Source organism: Phaseolus vulgaris, chromosome 10 (assembly GCF_000499845.2).
Source record: "Phaseolus vulgaris cultivar G19833 chromosome 10, P. vulgaris v2.0, whole genome shotgun sequence".
NCBI classification, from domain to species: domain Eukaryota; kingdom Viridiplantae; phylum Streptophyta; class Magnoliopsida; order Fabales; family Fabaceae; genus Phaseolus; species Phaseolus vulgaris.
In genome coordinates this window covers 7,147,777-7,168,335 of record NC_023750.2, presented here as the reverse complement: position 1 = coordinate 7,168,335, position 20,559 = coordinate 7,147,777, and the positions used below count along the sequence as shown (strand labels likewise).

Here is a 20,559-nt window from a genome sequence, read left to right as displayed (position 1 = left end):
AATAGAGAACAAAGGATATTTAGAGTAAAAATGAACTTACTCTGTTTGAAAATCTGATCGGGTAGAAATGTTCCTTAACTCCTCTGCTACAGCGTGGTATGATCAGATTCTAAAATAGATGAAGATTGGGAGAGAAATTAAAAGAGAGAGAGAGAAGAGAATTGGAGAGAGAGAGAAAAAAGAGAAAATGGCATGGGGGGAGGGGGTCTGTAGTTTTTTCTAAAAAAAAGCGCCGTTACATAGTGGTTCTAGGAGACAACAATAATAAAAACAATTAATGGTAAGTAACCTCCCTTTGATAACAATTAATTGTGAACGGTGAGTAACCTCCCAATGATTTTAATTAATTGTGAATGGTAAGTAACCTCCCAATTATATCGAAAAAGGTGAGTGAGTCATAACCCACACTATTAAATAGGAAACACTAAAGTGTTTCAACCCATATATAAATCTAGACAACGATAAAAAAAAAAAGAAGAAGTAAAACTACCCCGCATTAAACACATATAATATCACAATCCAAGTTAGTGTGTACTTATATTAAAACACCAAGTTAAAACAATATATATATATATATATATATATATATATTTAGAAACATGATTTAGAAAATAAAATCATTTAAGTGACTTAGACTCATACTATTTTTTTTATCAATAATAAAAAGTATAATAAATGAAAATACTATGAGTCCTCAAATTCATGTAGACCACAAAATATAAAGTAATAAAATCAATCATAATCAGATCGCTTTATCTATGTATGAACTCTAGTAATAGAAATCCTCACCAAAATATATATCTCTTTCCCATAAACAAAAACTATAAAACTTCATACTAGACATCACTCTTAAGGTAAATACATTAAATGATCTTAAACCCACAACCAAGACTATTACCAAATCCATGCAATTCATTAAAATCCTACACAAAAATTCCAATAAATAACATATGTTCAAAATGAGTTTTCATTGTTTTAATTATTAACTACTCAAAACTTTCCAGAAAGAGAAATACTAACAATGCACTCTCTAACGCACACTTCATATATATTCTAAATTATTTACTAAAATTTGTTAAAAATCACATACGTGGGCTTATTTGCTATATCATAATAAACCTCATTGTTAATTTTATAAAAAAAAAATTATATATTTTAGTCATTGAAGAGAGTGTTTTAAAAATTTATATTGTTAAAAAATCATTCTCAGCTCAAAGCTCCATATTCATAATTGGTGCACTAATAATTTTATCAGAAAGGAATCATATTCAAATTCAAATTCAGCAATAATTGCCTAAAATATTTGAGATTTGTCTACTAAAAAAGTTGAAAGTATAACAAATAAGGTCAAAAGTGAGGAGTTTGAGATGTTTTTTTTTTTAATTGACATCCTAATAATGTGTTGTTAAAGGATTATGAATATATTTTTAACTGTTATTTTTTTCAAATTTGATTTTATACATGTTCTTGTAGTGTCCAGTTGTAAGAGACACAGGTTATTTTGGACCATTATAAAGGTTGAGACACTCTTAAAATATTTTATTTTATTTTATTTATTTTTTAATGATAAAAAATAATGAGGTGAAAAGTATAAAAAAAAGATTTTCTTAATTATCTGAATGGTTAGCAATTCTACGGTTTAGAAACAATGAGAAGGATCTTCCAAAAAAAAAAACTTTATGTTTTACACTTACCATGAAGTTAGAAAACCAATTACAGAGATCTTGAAAATCTTAAAAACCAAAATCAATTCAACTAAGCTAACTACATCACAGAAATTAGCGTTTTGTAGATCCTCCAAGTGCAAGTTGATTACGTAATTAACAATAATTGAGTGTTATAATCAAACTACAATTGCATTAGTTTGTGCAATCAAACCCATCAACCAAATTAGTTTTCTTTCTCGAAAAGCTACATAAAATTAATACTTCACACTTTACACAATCTTTTTAGACTTCAATAATTTTTGCAGTTTCTAAATAGTATCTAATTTTTTCGTAACTAATTATTAACTATCTTAAAAATAATTTTTATTTAGTAAATAATTATTAAAGATCCATTAACAATATATTATTAATCAACTTGTATGAAATTGTTTCAATTAGTTAAATTAAATATCATTTTTTTCAACTTCAAATTCTGGTTATATATAGTATTATAAAGTTAAAACAAAGTTTTAGAAGTTGTGATAATATCTTGTTTGATTCAAAAATATTACACATGATATCTTAAAAAACTATTTGTATGCATATATACCAAGAAACAACTTACAGGGTAATTGATGAGTATAAACCTGGCGTGATGTGAAAGAATCATTTTCATATAAAAACGACAATACCTAGTTTCATTCTTCTGGCACTTGTTGAAGATAGATTCCACATGAAAAACACTTGTAGGACACTGCACGTGTAATTCAGAGAGAGAGAAAAAAGAGTGCACAAGACTTTGAATAGACTCCCTTAAGCACAGGGGGAAGGAATAATTCTCCTACAAAACATTCCCTTCACAATTTCATTGCCAACACACAACACACAAACACCTACCTCTGTTGACCAAACCTCAAACACCTGTTCCTGCTACACCCTCTTTCCATCTTCACATGGCCTACAACTTTTTCTTCTACACGATCCACCTATAAGACCAAGAAAAACCACAATCAAAGGTGGTTTCAAAACCAATTTCAAAAGGGGTATGGAAGGAGAGAGAGGTGTTGTTAATCCCAGCTATGATCTTCAGGTTTCATTCACCAACACCCCACAAGCAATCCATGAAATGGGTTTTGTCCAATTTGAAGAAAATCAGGTTCTTAGCTTCTTGGCACCCTCAGCTCAATCCCAATCTTCTCAGCTCTCTCAGTCTCTAAACGTTGATGGCGGCGGCGGCGGCGACACAGCCGCCGCAACAGCCGCAGTCACCACTACTATCACTGCCACCACCACCACTTCTGGATCAGTTGCAACAATTGGTTTTAACCATAATGACCTTGCATCCAGAACTTCTTGGAATAATGAACAGGTGTTGTTTAGTTTATTATTATATATGTCTATATCTATCTATTCATATAAACTATGATCTTTTACCTAATTATAGGTTTTACTTTATTTTTGTTTGTATGTAAGTCTCTTTCAATTTTAGGGTATACCCTTTTGATCAGTTTTCTATGAAACGGTTTTGCTTATTTTATATAATGGTACCATGAACTTTCAGGTGAGAACACTGGATCCTAAAGCTGTCAATGATGAAAATTGCACCGGAAATACCAGTGATGGCAACAACACATGGTATATACAGTAATATCCTCTTGCAAAACACATCTTTCTGATTTCAATCTCTCTCTTTCTCTCTCTCTCTCTCTCTGCATGCACGTAAATATTTAATTTAGATGCCCAAGAAGATATTCTTTAGGTTTCTGCGAAGAATCTGAAGGTCTCTACCATATATGGAAGTGACTGCTTCTTTTTCTTTCTGAGCTTGCTTTTGTACTCCAACTTATTCTCTCTCTCTCTCTCTCTCTCTCTCTCTCTCTCTCTCTCTCTCGGGGTATGAGGAAGAGCATGCTACTCAAAAGTCTTGATACTCATTGATACTCGAATCCACTAGTCCATCAGGCTTCATTTATTCTTCAAAAAGATCATAACCTTTTTTCGTTTTATTCTTAACTTTGTGTAGTTGAAGATTAATTAATCTTGCTTTGAAGTGATTAAGAAAAAAACAGCCGTTTGATGGAGAAGAACTTGAGGATCAAGTGATGTATATATGTTAAACAAAGTCATGGGGAGTTGCATCAGTATTTTGAAATTATGTTACTGTGTTCATGTATAGCTATGGGGCTCACTCTTTTTGCCACTCTTTTTTAGGGTGTTTTTGTTTGATGTTGTTTTTTAAGTTACCCAGAATCATAATATCTGTTCTCGTTAAAGGGTTCGAACATCTTAAAATATTCTAAATTGATTCATTTTTATTCCTCATAAAAAAAATGTTACTGTGTATTGTAGGTGGAGAAGTTCAGGGTCAGAGAAGAACAAGGTGAAAGTAAGGAGGAAGCTGAGAGAACCACGGTTTTGTTTCCAAACAAGAAGTGATGTGGATGTGCTTGATGATGGTTACAAATGGAGGAAGTATGGTCAGAAAGTTGTGAAGAATAGCCTTCACCCAAGGTAATAACAATTCTTTCAATCTTACCCCTTGATTATATAGTATGAAGAACATACATGAAGTTCTTAAACACAAAAAAAGTTTTTGTGCAGTTTGATGTTGTTACAATAACAGATATGTGTTCTTTATATAAGAATATTGTTTACATAATTGGTGAGAGAATTCCAAAACTCATTTTTTCTAAGAAAATGCAATATCTCTTTCAAATGCAAAATCAAAACCTATATATATATTGAGTACATTGGCTACATCAGTGGCATTATACCCGGAGAAATGAAGGTAAGATGTCATTTTTTGGAAATATACATGTGTCGGTGGTGGAATAATCATTTTTTTTATTATTAATAAAAAATAAAATAAATTTATAGAAGTATTTAAGAGACATTTTAACTCTTTATACACAAAATCTAAACCTAAATACAATCACAAATCACAGAATTAAAAAATATTTCAACCCTTATTCACCATAATGAAACTTCAAACTCGAACCAAGTAAGTGAAACTGACACCAGAATCAAAGGTTGAACCAAGTAAAACTGGAAAAGACATACAAAATGTTTAACAAGTATGTCTAATCCAATGAATCTGAATTCAGAGGTGAAGCAAGTGTAGTTATCATAGATTTTGTTTCAAACATTACTTAAAAACTGAAAACACTAAGAAGAATAGAGAGAGAGAGAGAGAGAAAGAGAGAGTGATGAGAATCTTGGCTAAAACTGAAGGAATGATTCAAGATGTTGCTTTCAATGGACTTGTGAGTAGAGAAGATTGATGGTACAGACTGAAATATAGGCTTTTCTTTGTTGAGGTAATTAAAAAAAAGAGTTTATTGGGAAGTAAAAAGGAAAAGAAATATTCTTGAGAATATATTTAGTGGATTATTATTATTAGAGTTTTGACAATAGTGAATGCTATAGGGTCCCCTCCTTTGTCCTATGTTCCCAAACCATCCAATGCTCATGCTGTTTTTCTGACCAACTTCTTCCACCCATCACTAAAAAGCTACCCTTCACTTCCACCAAAACCTTTTCTTTCATTCATTCTAATTCATCAACATTAACCTAATTTTTTCAATCCAACTTCCCAAGGCTAAAATGTGAAACAAAACCCTACATATTCTTCTTTCTTTTTTTCTCTTTCTGCGTCAAAAAATGTTATATATGTATGTATGTGTATTTTTGTTTCCTTTTTTCGGCTTTAATTATCATATTACAAGTTTTTATGATTATTCAACTTCATCCATTTTTTATGATTTTTTTGGGTTAGGCAAAAATCTTTTATTTTGTACTAGGGTTTGAATCCATTTTTTATGATTTTTTTTGTGGGTTAGGAAAAAATCTTTTCTTTTGTAATAGGGTTTGAATCCATTTTTTATGATTTTTCTGGATTAGGCAAAAATATTTTATTTTGTAATAGGATTTAACATCCCTCAAATATTTAATATTTTTTTTTTTCTAAAAAGAAATTAAACTTCATTCATATTCCAAGATGAATTTTCTGTATAATTTTTTTTTTCACTATTTTTAAATTTATGAATACACAGAGGCTGTGAGTTATTTGAAGTAAATAAAAAAAAAAGTTAATATTTTATTGAAAACTGAAAGTCGGTTCATTTAATTTCTTTTAAAGATTAAAATTGAAGTTATTTTAAGATTGAGGAAGTAAGTTATACTAAGTTAGAATATCATATTAAAAATGACTAATGTGTTTTCAAAGACAAAATTAGGTTAGTGCTATATAATCACTGATTAACTAGAATGTAATTAGCAGAATCTAATATTAAGATACCAGTCATGTAGCCTACAATATTTGACAAGTAAATCCTTGTTATGATGATAAGTTTATATAGTCAAAAGACATGCATTATTACATAAGTTAATTATTTTTTAAATAAAGATTTTTTTTTTACTTAGCCACTATTAAAAAAAAGTTTGTTACTAACATATACTCCTTTTATTCCTTTAATTATAATAGTAGTTTGATGCTTTTTATTAAAACAAAAAAATCGTGTAATTTTTTATATTTTAATTTAAATATTAATAAAATTTAGAGTGTAATTTTAAAAAAAAAAATATTATCTTGAAATAACAAATAAAAAACATTTTTTTTTATTTGAAAAACCATTAATTAAAAAAAGTAACAAAAGGAAGTGGTTTGTTTCTCTTCTTCTTTGTGAGTTTCTAAACCCAGGTTCATGCCTGTAGCAGCTTTATTTATAGTAAATGGACATTTGATTTAAACACAGTAATGATATTTAGATGAGAGAAAAATATACAGAGAAAATATATAAATATAACACAAATTATGATGCATTTTTTCATTTAGTTGAAGAAAAAATGACTTTTAATAATAAAACATTAATTTTTTTATTTTTCTATATTTCAAAAGTTTCATTAGTTTTCCTTAAAGATAGAAGGTTAGTATGATCAAAGATTCCATGAAAGAGTTATGAAAAAACATTTATGCTAAAAATAAACAAAGTTATTTTTTTCTTTCAAAAATTTAAGAACCAAATTAGTTTTCCTAAGCATGCACACCACATCATACATTTTTCAACAACTTTTTGAAGAGAATGAAGTAAATAAAGGACAAAAAATAAGGATACATATGAAACATGATAGATAAAACAAAAGTTGTATTTGATGTAAACAAAAGTTACTTAGAGTGAAGGTAATAGATCACTAAGTGTATGGTAATGTTGCGTGCATGGAAGAAAGTTGTGTAGTTTTATTGGGTATTATATATAGATATAGTTGATGAAGCAAAGAAAAATGGTTAAAGAGTGGTGAAAGAATGAATAATGATCCCAAAGAAAAGAAGAAAGAGATGGTGAATTTAATCTGGTTTGGTTGCAGAAGAAGATGATTACAAAAGTGTACTTAAAGGTATGTACTTAGAAGTGGAATTAGGAAGATGAAAAAGTTGCTTTGGAAAAATAAAAAAGTCACTTCAGGAACATAGGAACTTAGGAAACAGTCATATGTTTGGAAAATATAATAAAAAAAATTAACAGTGAGAGAGACTTGTCTGAATCTAACAAGTGTTGTTTAACAACTGAAAACTTCCTGAAAAGATGCATTACCTAACTTTGATTAACTCTATTTAGAGCATTATAACAAAACATATATTTTTCATTAACAATATTAGTAATAGTGAATATATATATATATTAAAAAATTATTAAATAAAAATTAATTTTAAAAAAAATTAATTATTATATTGATTAAATTATATTTTATTTTAGAGATATCTAAATTAATTTTTACTATTAATAAATAGTTTTTAAATTGGTTTTTAATTGATTAGCAAAATTTTAGCTACAAAATAAAATGATTGGTAGCTAAAATTTTGATAACTAATTAGATATCAATTTAAAAATTATTTATTAATAATAAAAATTAATTTTGAATCAATAATTTTTTTAGTCTCTAAAATAATATTTAATTTAGTAAATATTGTAATTAATTATTTTTAGTTTTTAAAATTAGATTTTCTTGTAATAGTATATTTATTTATTTTTATTTATATTCAAATTTTATAAAAAATTTGATTTATAAGATTCTTCTAAAAAAAATGGTTAGTGACATCTTTTTATAAGAATATTCAATAATATTTAATCATTTAGCTACATCAGCTTCATCATTAAAAAAAATATTTTGAAATTAGAAAAAAAATCAATCAACCCCATTTTGTTAACCACACCCTCTTTTATCATATTTGATCTCAATATGTGTTATATATTTTTTGTTATCACTCACCTTCCTCGATTTTTTTAGTTCTATTCCAACATTTTATTTATTTTTGCCATTTTCTCTATCTCACTCCCTCGTCTCAAATCTTCCAAATTGACATATACAATTTCTGGAAAAGAAGAAAAGAAGAGAAAAGCATAATTGATTTTTCTTAATTTTCTTAGTTTGAATTGATTTTTTTTAAATGAAATGCCAACTTGATTAATTGCTTAAATTTTATTATGGGACATTGCAAAAGTATTACATTTATACCTATGGTGCTCCTATATTATGTTTTACTTTTTCTCCCAAAACATTTGTTGTCAAAACTCTAGATTTGACCATTAAGACTCATCTATATATAAGATAAGTTTGATTTTTTTTAGTTTTAACTATTTTTCATATTTTTTATCAATAAAAAATAAATATAATTAAAATGAGTATTTTCCATCCTTATACATCAAATAAAATTACATAACCAAATATTTTGATATAAAACCTTCTATTTACTGAGTCAAGTGATAAGTAGGTGTTTAAGATGTATGAAGGTTAAATCATCACTAAATGATTCATATTTAACCTTCTATTGAACAATCTTACCTCTGAAAGTTATTAGAACATGGTAAATGATATAACCTGTAATCTACTATTTTTCATGTGATGATACGTGTTATTTAATATAACTTTTTTTTTTTAAAGAAAGTGATTATTAAATTGTTTTTATTTTCATCAAATAAACTTATTTTTAACCCTTTAGTGTTTTTATGTTATGATGATGAAATTGAGATGAAATTTTTTGGACATGATGAACAGAAGTTACTACCGTTGTACCCATAACAACTGTAGGGTGAAGAAAAGGGTTGAAAGACTCTCAGAAGATTGTCGAATGGTAATAACCACCTATGAAGGAAGACACAACCATTCTCCTTCTGATGACTCAAATTCATCAGAGCATGAATGTTTCACTTCTTTTTGAACAATGCTTTCAGTAATCAATTAATTAATTATTAATTAATATGTACTAATAATTATTTAGATGTGACAATTTTTCATGAGGGATATATATATATATATATATATATATATATATATATATATAATTTCCTTGTACTTATATATTGTTAGTGAGCTTAAACACTCTTTTATGGATGAACGAACTCATTTATATGTTGTCTATACAAATTATAAGGTTTAAATGAAGCTTTAGTCTCTTTACTTTTTAAATTTGTGTAACTTTACTTTTTATATTTTTTAAATTGAATTAATTAAGTTTTGGGTATCTTATAAATTTGGATACTTTTAATTAAGTTCTTTTAAAATATTGTATTTTATTATTTAAGTTCTCATGATTTAATTTTTCCTTATGATATGACTTTTATTTTATATTTTTATCTTTAATTTCTTGATTAACTTTTGTCTTTTTTTTTTTCTAATCTTGTTTAACTCGTCAGTTAACTGACGTGAAAGAGATTATTGGAGAGGAAGAAAAATAGATAAATAAATTGAAAATCAGAAAACAAAAATTAGGGGTGACAAAGTGGGGTGGGCTGTGCGGGCCGGTCCGTGAAAAAAAAGTGAGGCGGGTTGTTTATTTCATTCCGCTGGCCCGCTCCGCATAACCGGTAGCCTGCACGGGCCAAGTGCGGGGCGGACGGGTATAATTTTAAAATGTAGAAATTTTTTTCTGCACCTCCATATTTTTTTCATGTAGCCTCATATTTCATATTTCAAAAATTTTAATAACATTTTACTACGCATGTCTCGTGAAAACAATATTATGAGATCATTTACCTAATGCATCTAAATAAATAAAAACAAAATTTTTATTTAAAAAATTATTTTTTTAAAAAATATTTCGTATGCGGGATGACCCACGGGTCAACCTTTATGCGGGACGGAATAGAAAAATCAGCCCAGAGATTCTATCCTTAAAAGCTAATGCAAAATAATTTATTCTTTAAGATGCTTAATAAACTGTTAGCCCATAAAAAACACACTTTAGCTTGAACGCAACAAATTAATGAGTCAACTAACAAAAACAAATGATGTTTAATGTATATCAAAATTTAAATTCAATCTCATGAACTATACTAAGCCAAATCAATCTAGTATAAAGTTTATCACTTGTATGACTTTTTTAATAAGATTTTTTGTATGTCAATTATAGAACTAATATGAATATAAGCGACATAACCAATTTTTATATCAATTAAATAATTTGTAATTTTTTTTTTATGTTGGTTGAATATAGACTTATCATAAAAATTGTTAAAATAGTTTTTATTCCAATTTTTTTATGTTGGTATTTGTTAACTTTTTTATTCCAATTTTTTTATGTTGGTTGTATAACCTTATAAAGAGTTGAGTTTTCAAAAAATATTTTGTTTGTTTTGTTATTTTCTTCATAACAATAGAGAAATTCTTTTTTTTTCAATTCACAAAGAATAAATTAATAGAAAGTAAAAAAGGTATAATATATTGTATCAATATCGATCCAAACATAAAATAGGTACATATCAATGTATCATCTACAACATATATCCTTCAAATAAATTTTATGATTAGTTATAGTCTATAAAAAGTGTGTTACATATGAGCTTTATTATGTGAGCTTTGCTAGTATTCCGAAATTGTGAAGAATGCATGTTTATTCTATTCTGCAGTTTTCTTTTGCAAGCTCAACATATAGGCAACCACAATCCTGCCTATTCCAAAATACAAACATAGAGTACTTCCAAATTACTATGGTCATTGAGTTTTTGTGCATTATTGATAATATAACAATGTTAAAGGTCAATTGTAGCATAATTATACATCTTCCTATCAGTGACTGGGGCACTCTTAGTGTAGTAAAAAGATCCTCACATGTCGCTTTCTACATCTGCTTTGAATCCTAGGAAATGATCTAAAGCATAGAGACCAAGACTAATTCGCATGTTCCCTTATATGTTGATGAGGATGCTTGGTGATCCATGACTAGGTGTACTCTCACAATCTTAATGTCCAGCACTACCTGCAATGTTAATACTACAATACTATTTCCACAACCATTATTTGTTTATGTTAACTCTTTAATGAACACTTCCTAATGTGATTACAATAACATGATATGGATATGATATGAACATGTTATGGATTCAACAAGAGTTGGAATATGATTAGACACTTTTTAAGAGTTGGATCAATGTTCTTAACATTCAAGAACTCACCAAATCACAAGTTACCAAGCCAAACTCATATAGAAAACCATGAAAAGGCAAATGAACCGATTGAAATACAAAAGAATACAAAAGAACCGAATAGAAACATAAAATAACACAAATGAATCGATTAAATCTCCATGAAACTCAATTAACAACACAAGAACAACAAACTAAGAAGAACTACCGAATGAAATCACAAAACAAACAAGATTAATCGATTGAAATTGAAGAAAAACATCTAAGACATGTTTTAGAGTTTGTTTGGGAATGAAAATGGATGAATAAGATGAAAAGGAGAAGGAAACTTATGTGGTTGGAGTCCTTGGATTGGAGCACGCCACTTGAAGGATGCAAAGCTTCAAGATGAGTGTAGATGCCGCCACTTGAGGTTCCAAGAATGCACTCAAGATAAGACTAGAATAGGAGAAGACACAAGTCTCTCAATCACTCACCAATTTGGGAGAATTTCTTTACTCAAAATATCCAATCTATTATTTCAAGGACTCAAGCCCTCCTTTTATAGGAGAAAGGACCGGTCATGAATTTACAAAGAAGCTTACAAGAGAAGCTATCCAAGGTTGCCTATAACTCTTCCACTTCTAGCGCCTAAAATGGAGAGTGAAGGTGCACCTTCTAGATTTTTCCTAAAAACTAATGCCTATAGGTGCTATACAAAAGAGGTGTCTTTAAGGTTTCCCTCTTTAGCACATCCTAAAGCTATTCTATATTATTTACAAATTTATACAAAAGAAACTATAAAGAGAGATATTAATTGGAGCCCATTCTTGAATGCTTGCAGTCTTCTTTTGGCTCTTGGTCCTCTCTTTATTTTAATTTCTTCTTTAATGTTTTGAGAAGACTAGAAGGAAGAACTTTAAATATTTGGGTGGATGGCCTCTTCCTCCTTTAGTAAAACACTCTCTTATTTGATCTCTATCACTTCCTAAACATAGTGACTCTTAAAACAAAAAAATTGATTATCCTGCCCACTATTCCTATACTTCACCACTTGACTTCTTTATCTCTTGGATTATTTCATAAATTTTATACAGGTAATAGGATTAGTGCACCAATCAGAGTAAGCAAAATGCAGTTCTGGATATTTATTTGTTATCCAACCTTATTTTTCATTTGTACCAATGTAAAAATCTCATATGCATATGCTATTTTGTTTTTGAAACGATATTATTTTTGTGGTTCCACATTACCTAAACCATTTTCAACCATACATTCCTTCATACAACGTTATGTTTCTTATTTAGTCCCAATGTGTAAAACAGTAACAGATGTTGCTCAGACTGGTAGTGATGTGGTCTGACCTCCCTTATCCATTTATTACACAGATTACGAACAACCTATGCTACTTTGCATGTGAAAAACACATGTGTCATTGTCTCCTCTTCCAGCCCATACATCACACATAATCTATTGTCAAACATGACCCATTTTTTACTTAGGTTATCCTTAGTGGTTATTTTGTTTAAAATAACTCTCCATGTGAAGGGTTGAATTGATAGGAGAGCCTCAAGACTCCTTATATTTTCAAAAAACCCCACCTCATTCTCTATAGTTAATTTATTTAGCTTAATATAAGTTGACCTATTTGTGTATGTATTTGAGAGTTCATCATTCCATTCCCACATATCCTCATTCTCATTATTTAACCTTTGATCTTGTACTTATTCCAACATTTTTGTGAATTTTTCTATTTTCCAATCAAACCATTCCCACCTCACATTAAACCATGTTCCCATTTCCACCATACTTATATCTTTTTGGTTGGAAATACTATACACCATTGGATATTTATATATTTGTGCTTGTTTTCCTACCCATTTGTCATTCCAAAAATTGATAAACTTTTCTTTTCCAATTCACTTTCTCTTCAAATCATCCCCCATTATCATTATTACTCGTAGCCCACATAATATCTCTCCACCACCATGACTCCTTCCTTATGTCCTCTCTTTTATTTAATTGTCGCCTAGAGTCATATTTTGATTCTAAGATTTGTTTCTATAAACCCTCCTTGACCATTCCTAGCCTCCTTCTCCATTTTTTCTAATAAGGTTATATTGAAAAATTTAAGCTTAATTATCCTTTTAAACCTTATATTAAAGGTCAAAAATCAACTCCATACCCTAGATTTTAAAAAAATTTAATGTTGCCCCAACATACTTCTACTTCTTTCTTCCACACCTTAATCCCATGTAGAGAATTTTTCATTAATGCTTGCGTAACCAATCTTGCCAATCCTTCAACTACTATGAGAAACAAGAAAGGAGCTAGTGGATCTCCATGTCAGAGTTCTTTTGTGGGTATGAACTCTTTCGTAGGGCTTTCATTGACCAACACCAAGATCAATGTGGATTATAAACATCCCTTCATCCACATGATCCACTTCTCACTAAAGCCTAACCTCTCCATCGTATATGATAAGAAATTCCACCTAACATAGTCATATGCTTTCTCATAATTCATCTAAAGAATAATGTTCTTATTGTTATTATATATAAACTCATTTATGACCTCGTTTGCTACCAGAACACTATCTAGCAAACCTCTTCCTTGCAAGAAAGTTATTTCTGTTTGATCAATTATCCTATGCAATACCCCTTTCAACCATAAAGATAACACTTTTGCTATTATTTTGTACATGCTTCCCATAAGTGAGATAAGTCTAAACTTTTCCATCCGTTGTGGGTTATCACACTTAGTTATGAGGGCTATACAAGAAGCATTACTTCCATTGGATCATTTCCTTGTTTTGTGAAAGAAGTTTGCCCCTTGTACTACATCCTCTTTAATTGTCTCCTAGAATTTTTTTATGAATGTAAAATTTAATCATTAGGGCCCATACTTTTACTCCTTTCACGTTCCCACAAAACCATTATAATCTCCTCATCTGATTTTTTTTTTAAAGTTCCATATTATTCTCATCCGTTGTTGTGCTAAAGTCAACATTTCCTAACTTAATATTAAAGTTTGACCTCTCCTTTAGTCTCTCCTCAAAATGTAACTTTATTTCTTCTTTCATCAACACATGGTCCTTGCACCTTGACCCCTTTGATCATGTTCCTTGCTTTCTTCCATTTGATAGTTATATGATAAAACTTGGTATTGAAATCCCCATTCACAAGTCACTTAATTCTATATTTTTGTCTCATCATCCTTTCATGCCTACAATTAATCTGTTCCACATGTGTTAAATGCTCTATTTATTCATTTATTTGTTTATTATCCACAATAGACAATTCCTAAATTTATAGCTTGACTTCAATGAAAATAAAAAATGTAAAGTACACATACATATTAACAACACAAAGATCCTAACATTCATAAAATGATACAATTTTATGCTTGAAAGAAGAAAAGTGATTCAATATCTATTATTTTAAACTTTAATTTCATTAAGAAAAATTCACATTTTAATAATATTAAATTATTTGAGTTAATTGTATATTTTATTCTTTTAGAGTCACTAATGTTGATGAATGTAGTTGTCTATACATGTGTCATTACATAATATTTACAATCATGATTTTTAAGCGAATAATATTAGGAGATATGGCTTCCATGATACAATATATTGTAGTTTCTTCCTAATAATAGATAGAAAGCTCCCACAACCTTAAATAAGTTGTTGTAATTATATAAAAAGAAAAAGAAATAAATTAAATTGTATAAATCAATGAATTTATTGATATTGAATTACATTATACAAAACATAATTGAATAAGAAAATTTTGACTTTATTTATACTCATAATAATAAAAGTGTTTATTTTCTTATGAAAAAAAAATTACAAGTTGATGATGAATAATTGGTGTCGATTAACATTGACTCATACAAGTTGTTAATATTATTAGAAACAAGTAAATATTTAAATTAATTTAAAAATTGTATACTTGTTAATGGCCGTACGATGTTAAATATAGTTCTTTACTCATATTTAAAAATATATCTATAAAATATATTTGCACTTCACTATCTTTATTTACACTACAAGAAAATCATTGAATATAAACAAATTTTAGAAACCAAAATTAATTAGTAGTTATATTGAGTAAATTAAAGATCATTTTAGAAACTAAATTGGTTTCTAAATTAGTTTATATTATAGATAAATAATTTCTAAATTGGTATCTAATTAACAACCAAGGTTTTTGCTACCAAATTTAGAATCTAAATAATTGGTAGCTAATTAGATACCAATTTAGAAACTATTTATCAATAATATTAACTAATTTAAAAACAAAAAATTTTTAGTCTCTAAAATGGTTTCTAATATAGTTACTATAACAACTAACTATTTTTTGTTTCTAAAATTAGTTTCTATTTAGTGATCTCCTTGTAGTGTTAGTATGAATATGCAGAATGACAAAAAAATCCATAAGATGAAAAAAATAAGTCTTCCCACCGAGTGTAGAAGTAGTGTAAATAAGTTGAAAATTGAAAAGAAAAAAAATAATGTTAAAATAATATATTTAATATATATTTAAAATAAATGAAAATATAATTACAAGATCTAAAGTACAAATAATGTACATATCTATTTTAACGATTTATGTATGAAATATATTAATTATAAAATATTTTTAATATAATTATGTATTAAATACCAAGTTTAAAATTGTATTAGAAATTTTGGAATGAACAATATTTTAACTGGACAGTTTTAGAAAACAAAACATGTGTATTTTCTATATTAAACTATTTAAAAAAAATATAAAAATAGAAGACCTTGATAATTAAAAAATATTAAAAGATATTAGTTTAATGATTCTCTTATTTTATTATGATAATTATTAAATTAATTAATACTCATAATAGGACAAAATGATGTGTATGAAGTTAAAAGTTAAAGTTTTCTTATTAAAAACAAGAAAGAGATGAAGTTGAGAAGCCAGATTTGCACTAATGAAGATTAAAGTCATTTCAAGATGCTAAATACAACAAGCTAAAATGTTTTGAAGTGTAAACAAGTGATTCAGCACATAAAAACTCATACAAGAACATTTCATTTTGAGCATCTAATATGAACAGTGTTTGAAAAAGAATATGAGTCCAAAAAAATAGACCGTTAGAATTTGTGCATGTAAAAAATAATTTAAAGATCAAATATATGTTCAAAGATATGAAGATTGTATAACAGCAAAAGTTTCCATTTCGACCATCTGCCAGATTTCACAAGTTAATTAAAGTTCTAATGATATTTAAGAAATAAAAGTAAACAATTTGAATTACTCACATTTAATATGCAGAAAAATCAACCAAAGTTTTTATTTTGATCATCTAACAACTATTTAAAAATAGAATATACACAAAGCTTCAATAGAAACATTTTTGAAGGCTAAAGTTTAAGGTGAAAAAAAAAGAAAAGCGAAATGATGATTGGAATCTGTTAGAGAAGAGATAACAAAAAGCAACAAAATGAGAAAGAAAACTAGTAAAATAATTTTTACTCTTAAATAATATAAATTAATTTCATAACTTCATAATTAATAGAAATGAAAATAAAATTTCTAAAAATATTTAAAATGACTTCTTAAACTAACATAATAACTCTAATAACTTTCAATTACGCACATTTACATAATAGAACATCCTTGTGCGTTATGATCATTAAAGTAATAGATTGTTTTTATAAATCTCTCTTCTAACCTCTCTCCATTATATTGATATGTTCCACTCGTAGGATATCCCTCTCCCATCCTTTATCCATTATATTGATATGTTCATCCCATTGGGTACCTCTCTTCATTAAATGGATTTGGATATGTTCTTCTATTAGGGCATCCCCCTTCTGACACCACTTCCTTTATATCATCGTCAGAAGAGTCAGAAAAAACACAAATTCTCTCTTCTATAAATTTTGGAGTTGTCTCTTTTGAAATTGTCTTTTTTGAAACAACTGCCTTTTTTGAAACAACTGCCTTTTTTGAAGCTCTCTCTTTTGAAGCATATTCTTTTGGAGCATCCGATTTTTTCTTTCCAAATTTTGAAAATAGAGTTTTGAAAAAGTTTGTTTTCTTTCCACTCTTTTCGTTATTCTGTTTTGAACTCATTCTTTCTTTCACAACCTGGATATCATGCAAATTAAGATTATTCATAAATGTTAACCATGTTAGTAATAGTAATTTAATATGACTAAAACAATTCAAATATATAACCAAAATTTTATTAATATATACTATATATATATTAATACTATAAATTTGAAACAGTTATAAAATAAAAAAGAATAAAATAAAAACAAAAAATTTAAATTATCATACACGTTTAAGACAATAGACAAATTTGTTATTAAAATATGCAAACAAATAAATGCATAGTAGTAATATAAATTTGAAACAAATATAAAATAAATCAAAATAACACTAGAGTACTAAAAATATTAAGTAAAATAATAGTAAACCAATACTATAATCTTCAGAAAAATCTGATAATAAATAACTATAGTAATAATATATAATGATATAAAATAGTAAAACTAAAATGTTATAAAAATATAAATAAGCATAATAAAAATATCACCCGCTATAAGGCATAGTTATTATAAGAATAAAATTCTAAAAATAGAATTACAAAGTTTTTTTTTCAAATATTACTTAAAACTTATATTTTATAATCTATATACATTAATAAAAAATACATATTAATTCTGTTTTTTTATACATATTTTTTATTATTTGATCCTTAAATTTGTAATAGCTGCTTTTAAGATATTACTATTTTACATTTCAAAATATTGTGTTTTGAAAAGAGTGACGAGTTGCTGCTTTGTAAGAAATGAGATTTTTTTACGTATAATTCATGTGTTTTCATTTATATATATTGTACTATATAATATGTTTCTTTTATTGGTGTTTATATATATTGTAATAACATCACATTGTAAAACCAAATTTATAAAAAAAAAATCTATATAAAAAATAATAAAGAAAATAAGTAATGGTAGTACCATCTCAAATAACATAACATGAAAGGTAAATATTGAAAAATATGATAGAAATTTCATGATATTACTGTAATGACATTTTTTATGCTATAGGTTCTTACCGAGAATGAGTAGGAAAATCACGAGGTAGAAGAAAGAAAACTTCTCTTTAAATCGAACTTTATGATGTTGATTGATCACAAGAAAATAAGAAAGATTCACCTGCAAAAACTTGACTCTCAAACACTCAATTCAATAAGGATATAAGATGTTTGTGATGTTTGTGAGTACAGGAGAGTATAAGAGATTATAAAGTGTTGAATGAGTATTTTCTGAGAGTTATCGTCTATTTATAAGTTTTATTGAATTTAGACGATTAAGAAGACATTAAATAATTATCACGAGTAAATAATTTTAGATTAATAATGTAATCTATAATTGCTATAATCGAATTATAATATGATTTTTAAGTCTTAAAATATTATATTAAATGAGTAGTTATTGATCTGAATATATGTAATTGTGGTATGTAGCTATACATATTTTGTAAAAAAATATTTTATCACCTATATAATTGTTATACGTTATTATTGCTTTTATGGAAAATATTTATGGTCCCAAAAAAATAATATTAATTCTTAAAATCCAATGAAGTTGTTCGTAAAATGATAGACAAGTTCAAGGATTCAATAAAAAAAATACTTTTTCTTGTTCTCAAATTATTAGAAATATGACTATGTTCTTCATCAAATTATTTAATTTTGTATATATTTATGATTCTTCACCTTATTCTCATGTCAATATGGAATATTAAACTTACAAGTTTAGAAATGCATATTTGTTTATAATCATTATAGAAAGGGTGTGTTTGGATTGAGAAAATATTTGTAAGGATTTAAGAGAAAAATGAGGACAAAAAATTGTTGTTTAAATTGAAGTACGTATTGGAATGTATTTGTGAATATTTTTTTTTAAATTTTTGAGTGATTCGATAATTATGAGAATTTTTTAATTTTTATAAAAGATTTAAAATGTAAATTTATAAATTTACACTTGTCTCAACAAAAATTTAAATAATGAAATATGAGTTTTAATTTTTGTTTAAATTTAAATTAATTACAAAATTGTAAATTATTTTTGGTACCATTTTGAATAACTACTTTTGAAAAAAATTCGAATAATTTATAACATTGCAAATTTACTATTAATTGTTTGAAATGTTAATTTGATTGATTTATTTGTAGATTATAACTATTTTTAATTAAAGTATTATTCCAACATGTTTATGATTGTCAAGAAAATTGTTTAAAGTCTTATTTAAATAAAAATCTAAAATATATAAAATTTCTCCAATATTCAAATTCTTAAATAAATACAAATCTAAATATTCAATGTTCTATTTAAATAAAAATTTGAATAATATAAAATTATTAAGATATTTAAAACTTTAAATAAATACAAATCCTAAAATAATGTAAATTATTATTAATACCATTGAATAATTATTTTCAGAAAAATACGAGTTATTTATAACATTACAAATTTAATTTTCTATTTAAAATTATTGAAAAAAATAATTTGATTGCTTTATTTGTAAATTATAATTATTTTTAATTAAAATATTATTTCAGTACTATTTGAAGTTGTCCAAACATACTTATAATTGTTAAAAAAATTATTTAAATTTTTATTTAAATAAAAATCTGAAATATACAAAAAAAAAAGAAATTCAAAATCTTAAATAAATGCGAATCCTAAATATTCAATGTCTTATTTGAATAAAAATTTGAATAATATAAAATTCGTAAAATATTAAATCCTAAATATTTAATATTTTATTTAAATAAAAATATGAAATATATAAAATTCATAAAATATTAAAATCTTAAATAAATATAAATTCTAAATAATTAATGTTTATTTAAATAAAAATATGAAATTTAATTATTTTCTATTAAATAGTTATTTTTGGTAATTAAAACATTTTGGGTAATATGTTGAGGTAATTTCAGAAAAAAATTAAAAATTATTCTAAAGATGTTTATGACACATACAATAACATAAATTCCCACGTATTTTTAACATGCATACCACTAAAAAAAAGTTTTCAAATTTAAATTTAAATAAACAATTAATCTATTAAGTCTATTTGTATAACAAAAATTAATTATTAATCACTAAAGAAGAAAATAAGGCTAATTTTGAACATGCGTTTCACTGTAATTTATAAAAAAAAAAAATTCAAAACATTATGATTAACCTCAAGGATTTATAATTTACTCATCAACAATGACAACCCCAATATTGTTTCCACACACATAACCATCAAAGCTTAACAATACACTGGAACACATGCATCAAAGTTAAAAAACATACTTGAAGTTGGATTAATGAAGAAACCTCAAATAGATTATGGAGGTCTCTCTTGGGTAACGAAATGCATTGAAATTATACAACTACTTCATGCATCAAACCTTACCTAAAACCACCAAAAACCCAACCATCACAGCACCCACGAGCACCCTCCTTC

General features: G+C 26.6%; 1 protein-coding gene across 1 annotated transcript; it reads left to right on the top strand.

Moving 5' to 3' along the window:
• Positions 1-2,470: 2,470 nt before the first annotated feature.
• On the top strand, positions 2,471-9,110 carry LOC137819530 (probable WRKY transcription factor 12). The gene is made up of 4 exons (XM_068623407.1): positions 2,471-3,015; positions 3,208-3,281; positions 3,996-4,157; positions 8,700-9,110. Exons 1-4 carry the CDS (start codon positions 2,692-2,694, stop codon positions 8,860-8,862), a joined length of 723 nt encoding a protein of 240 aa, XP_068479508.1. The 5' UTR covers positions 2,471-2,691; the 3' UTR covers positions 8,863-9,110.
• The last annotated feature ends 11,449 nt before the right edge of the window (positions 9,111-20,559 follow it).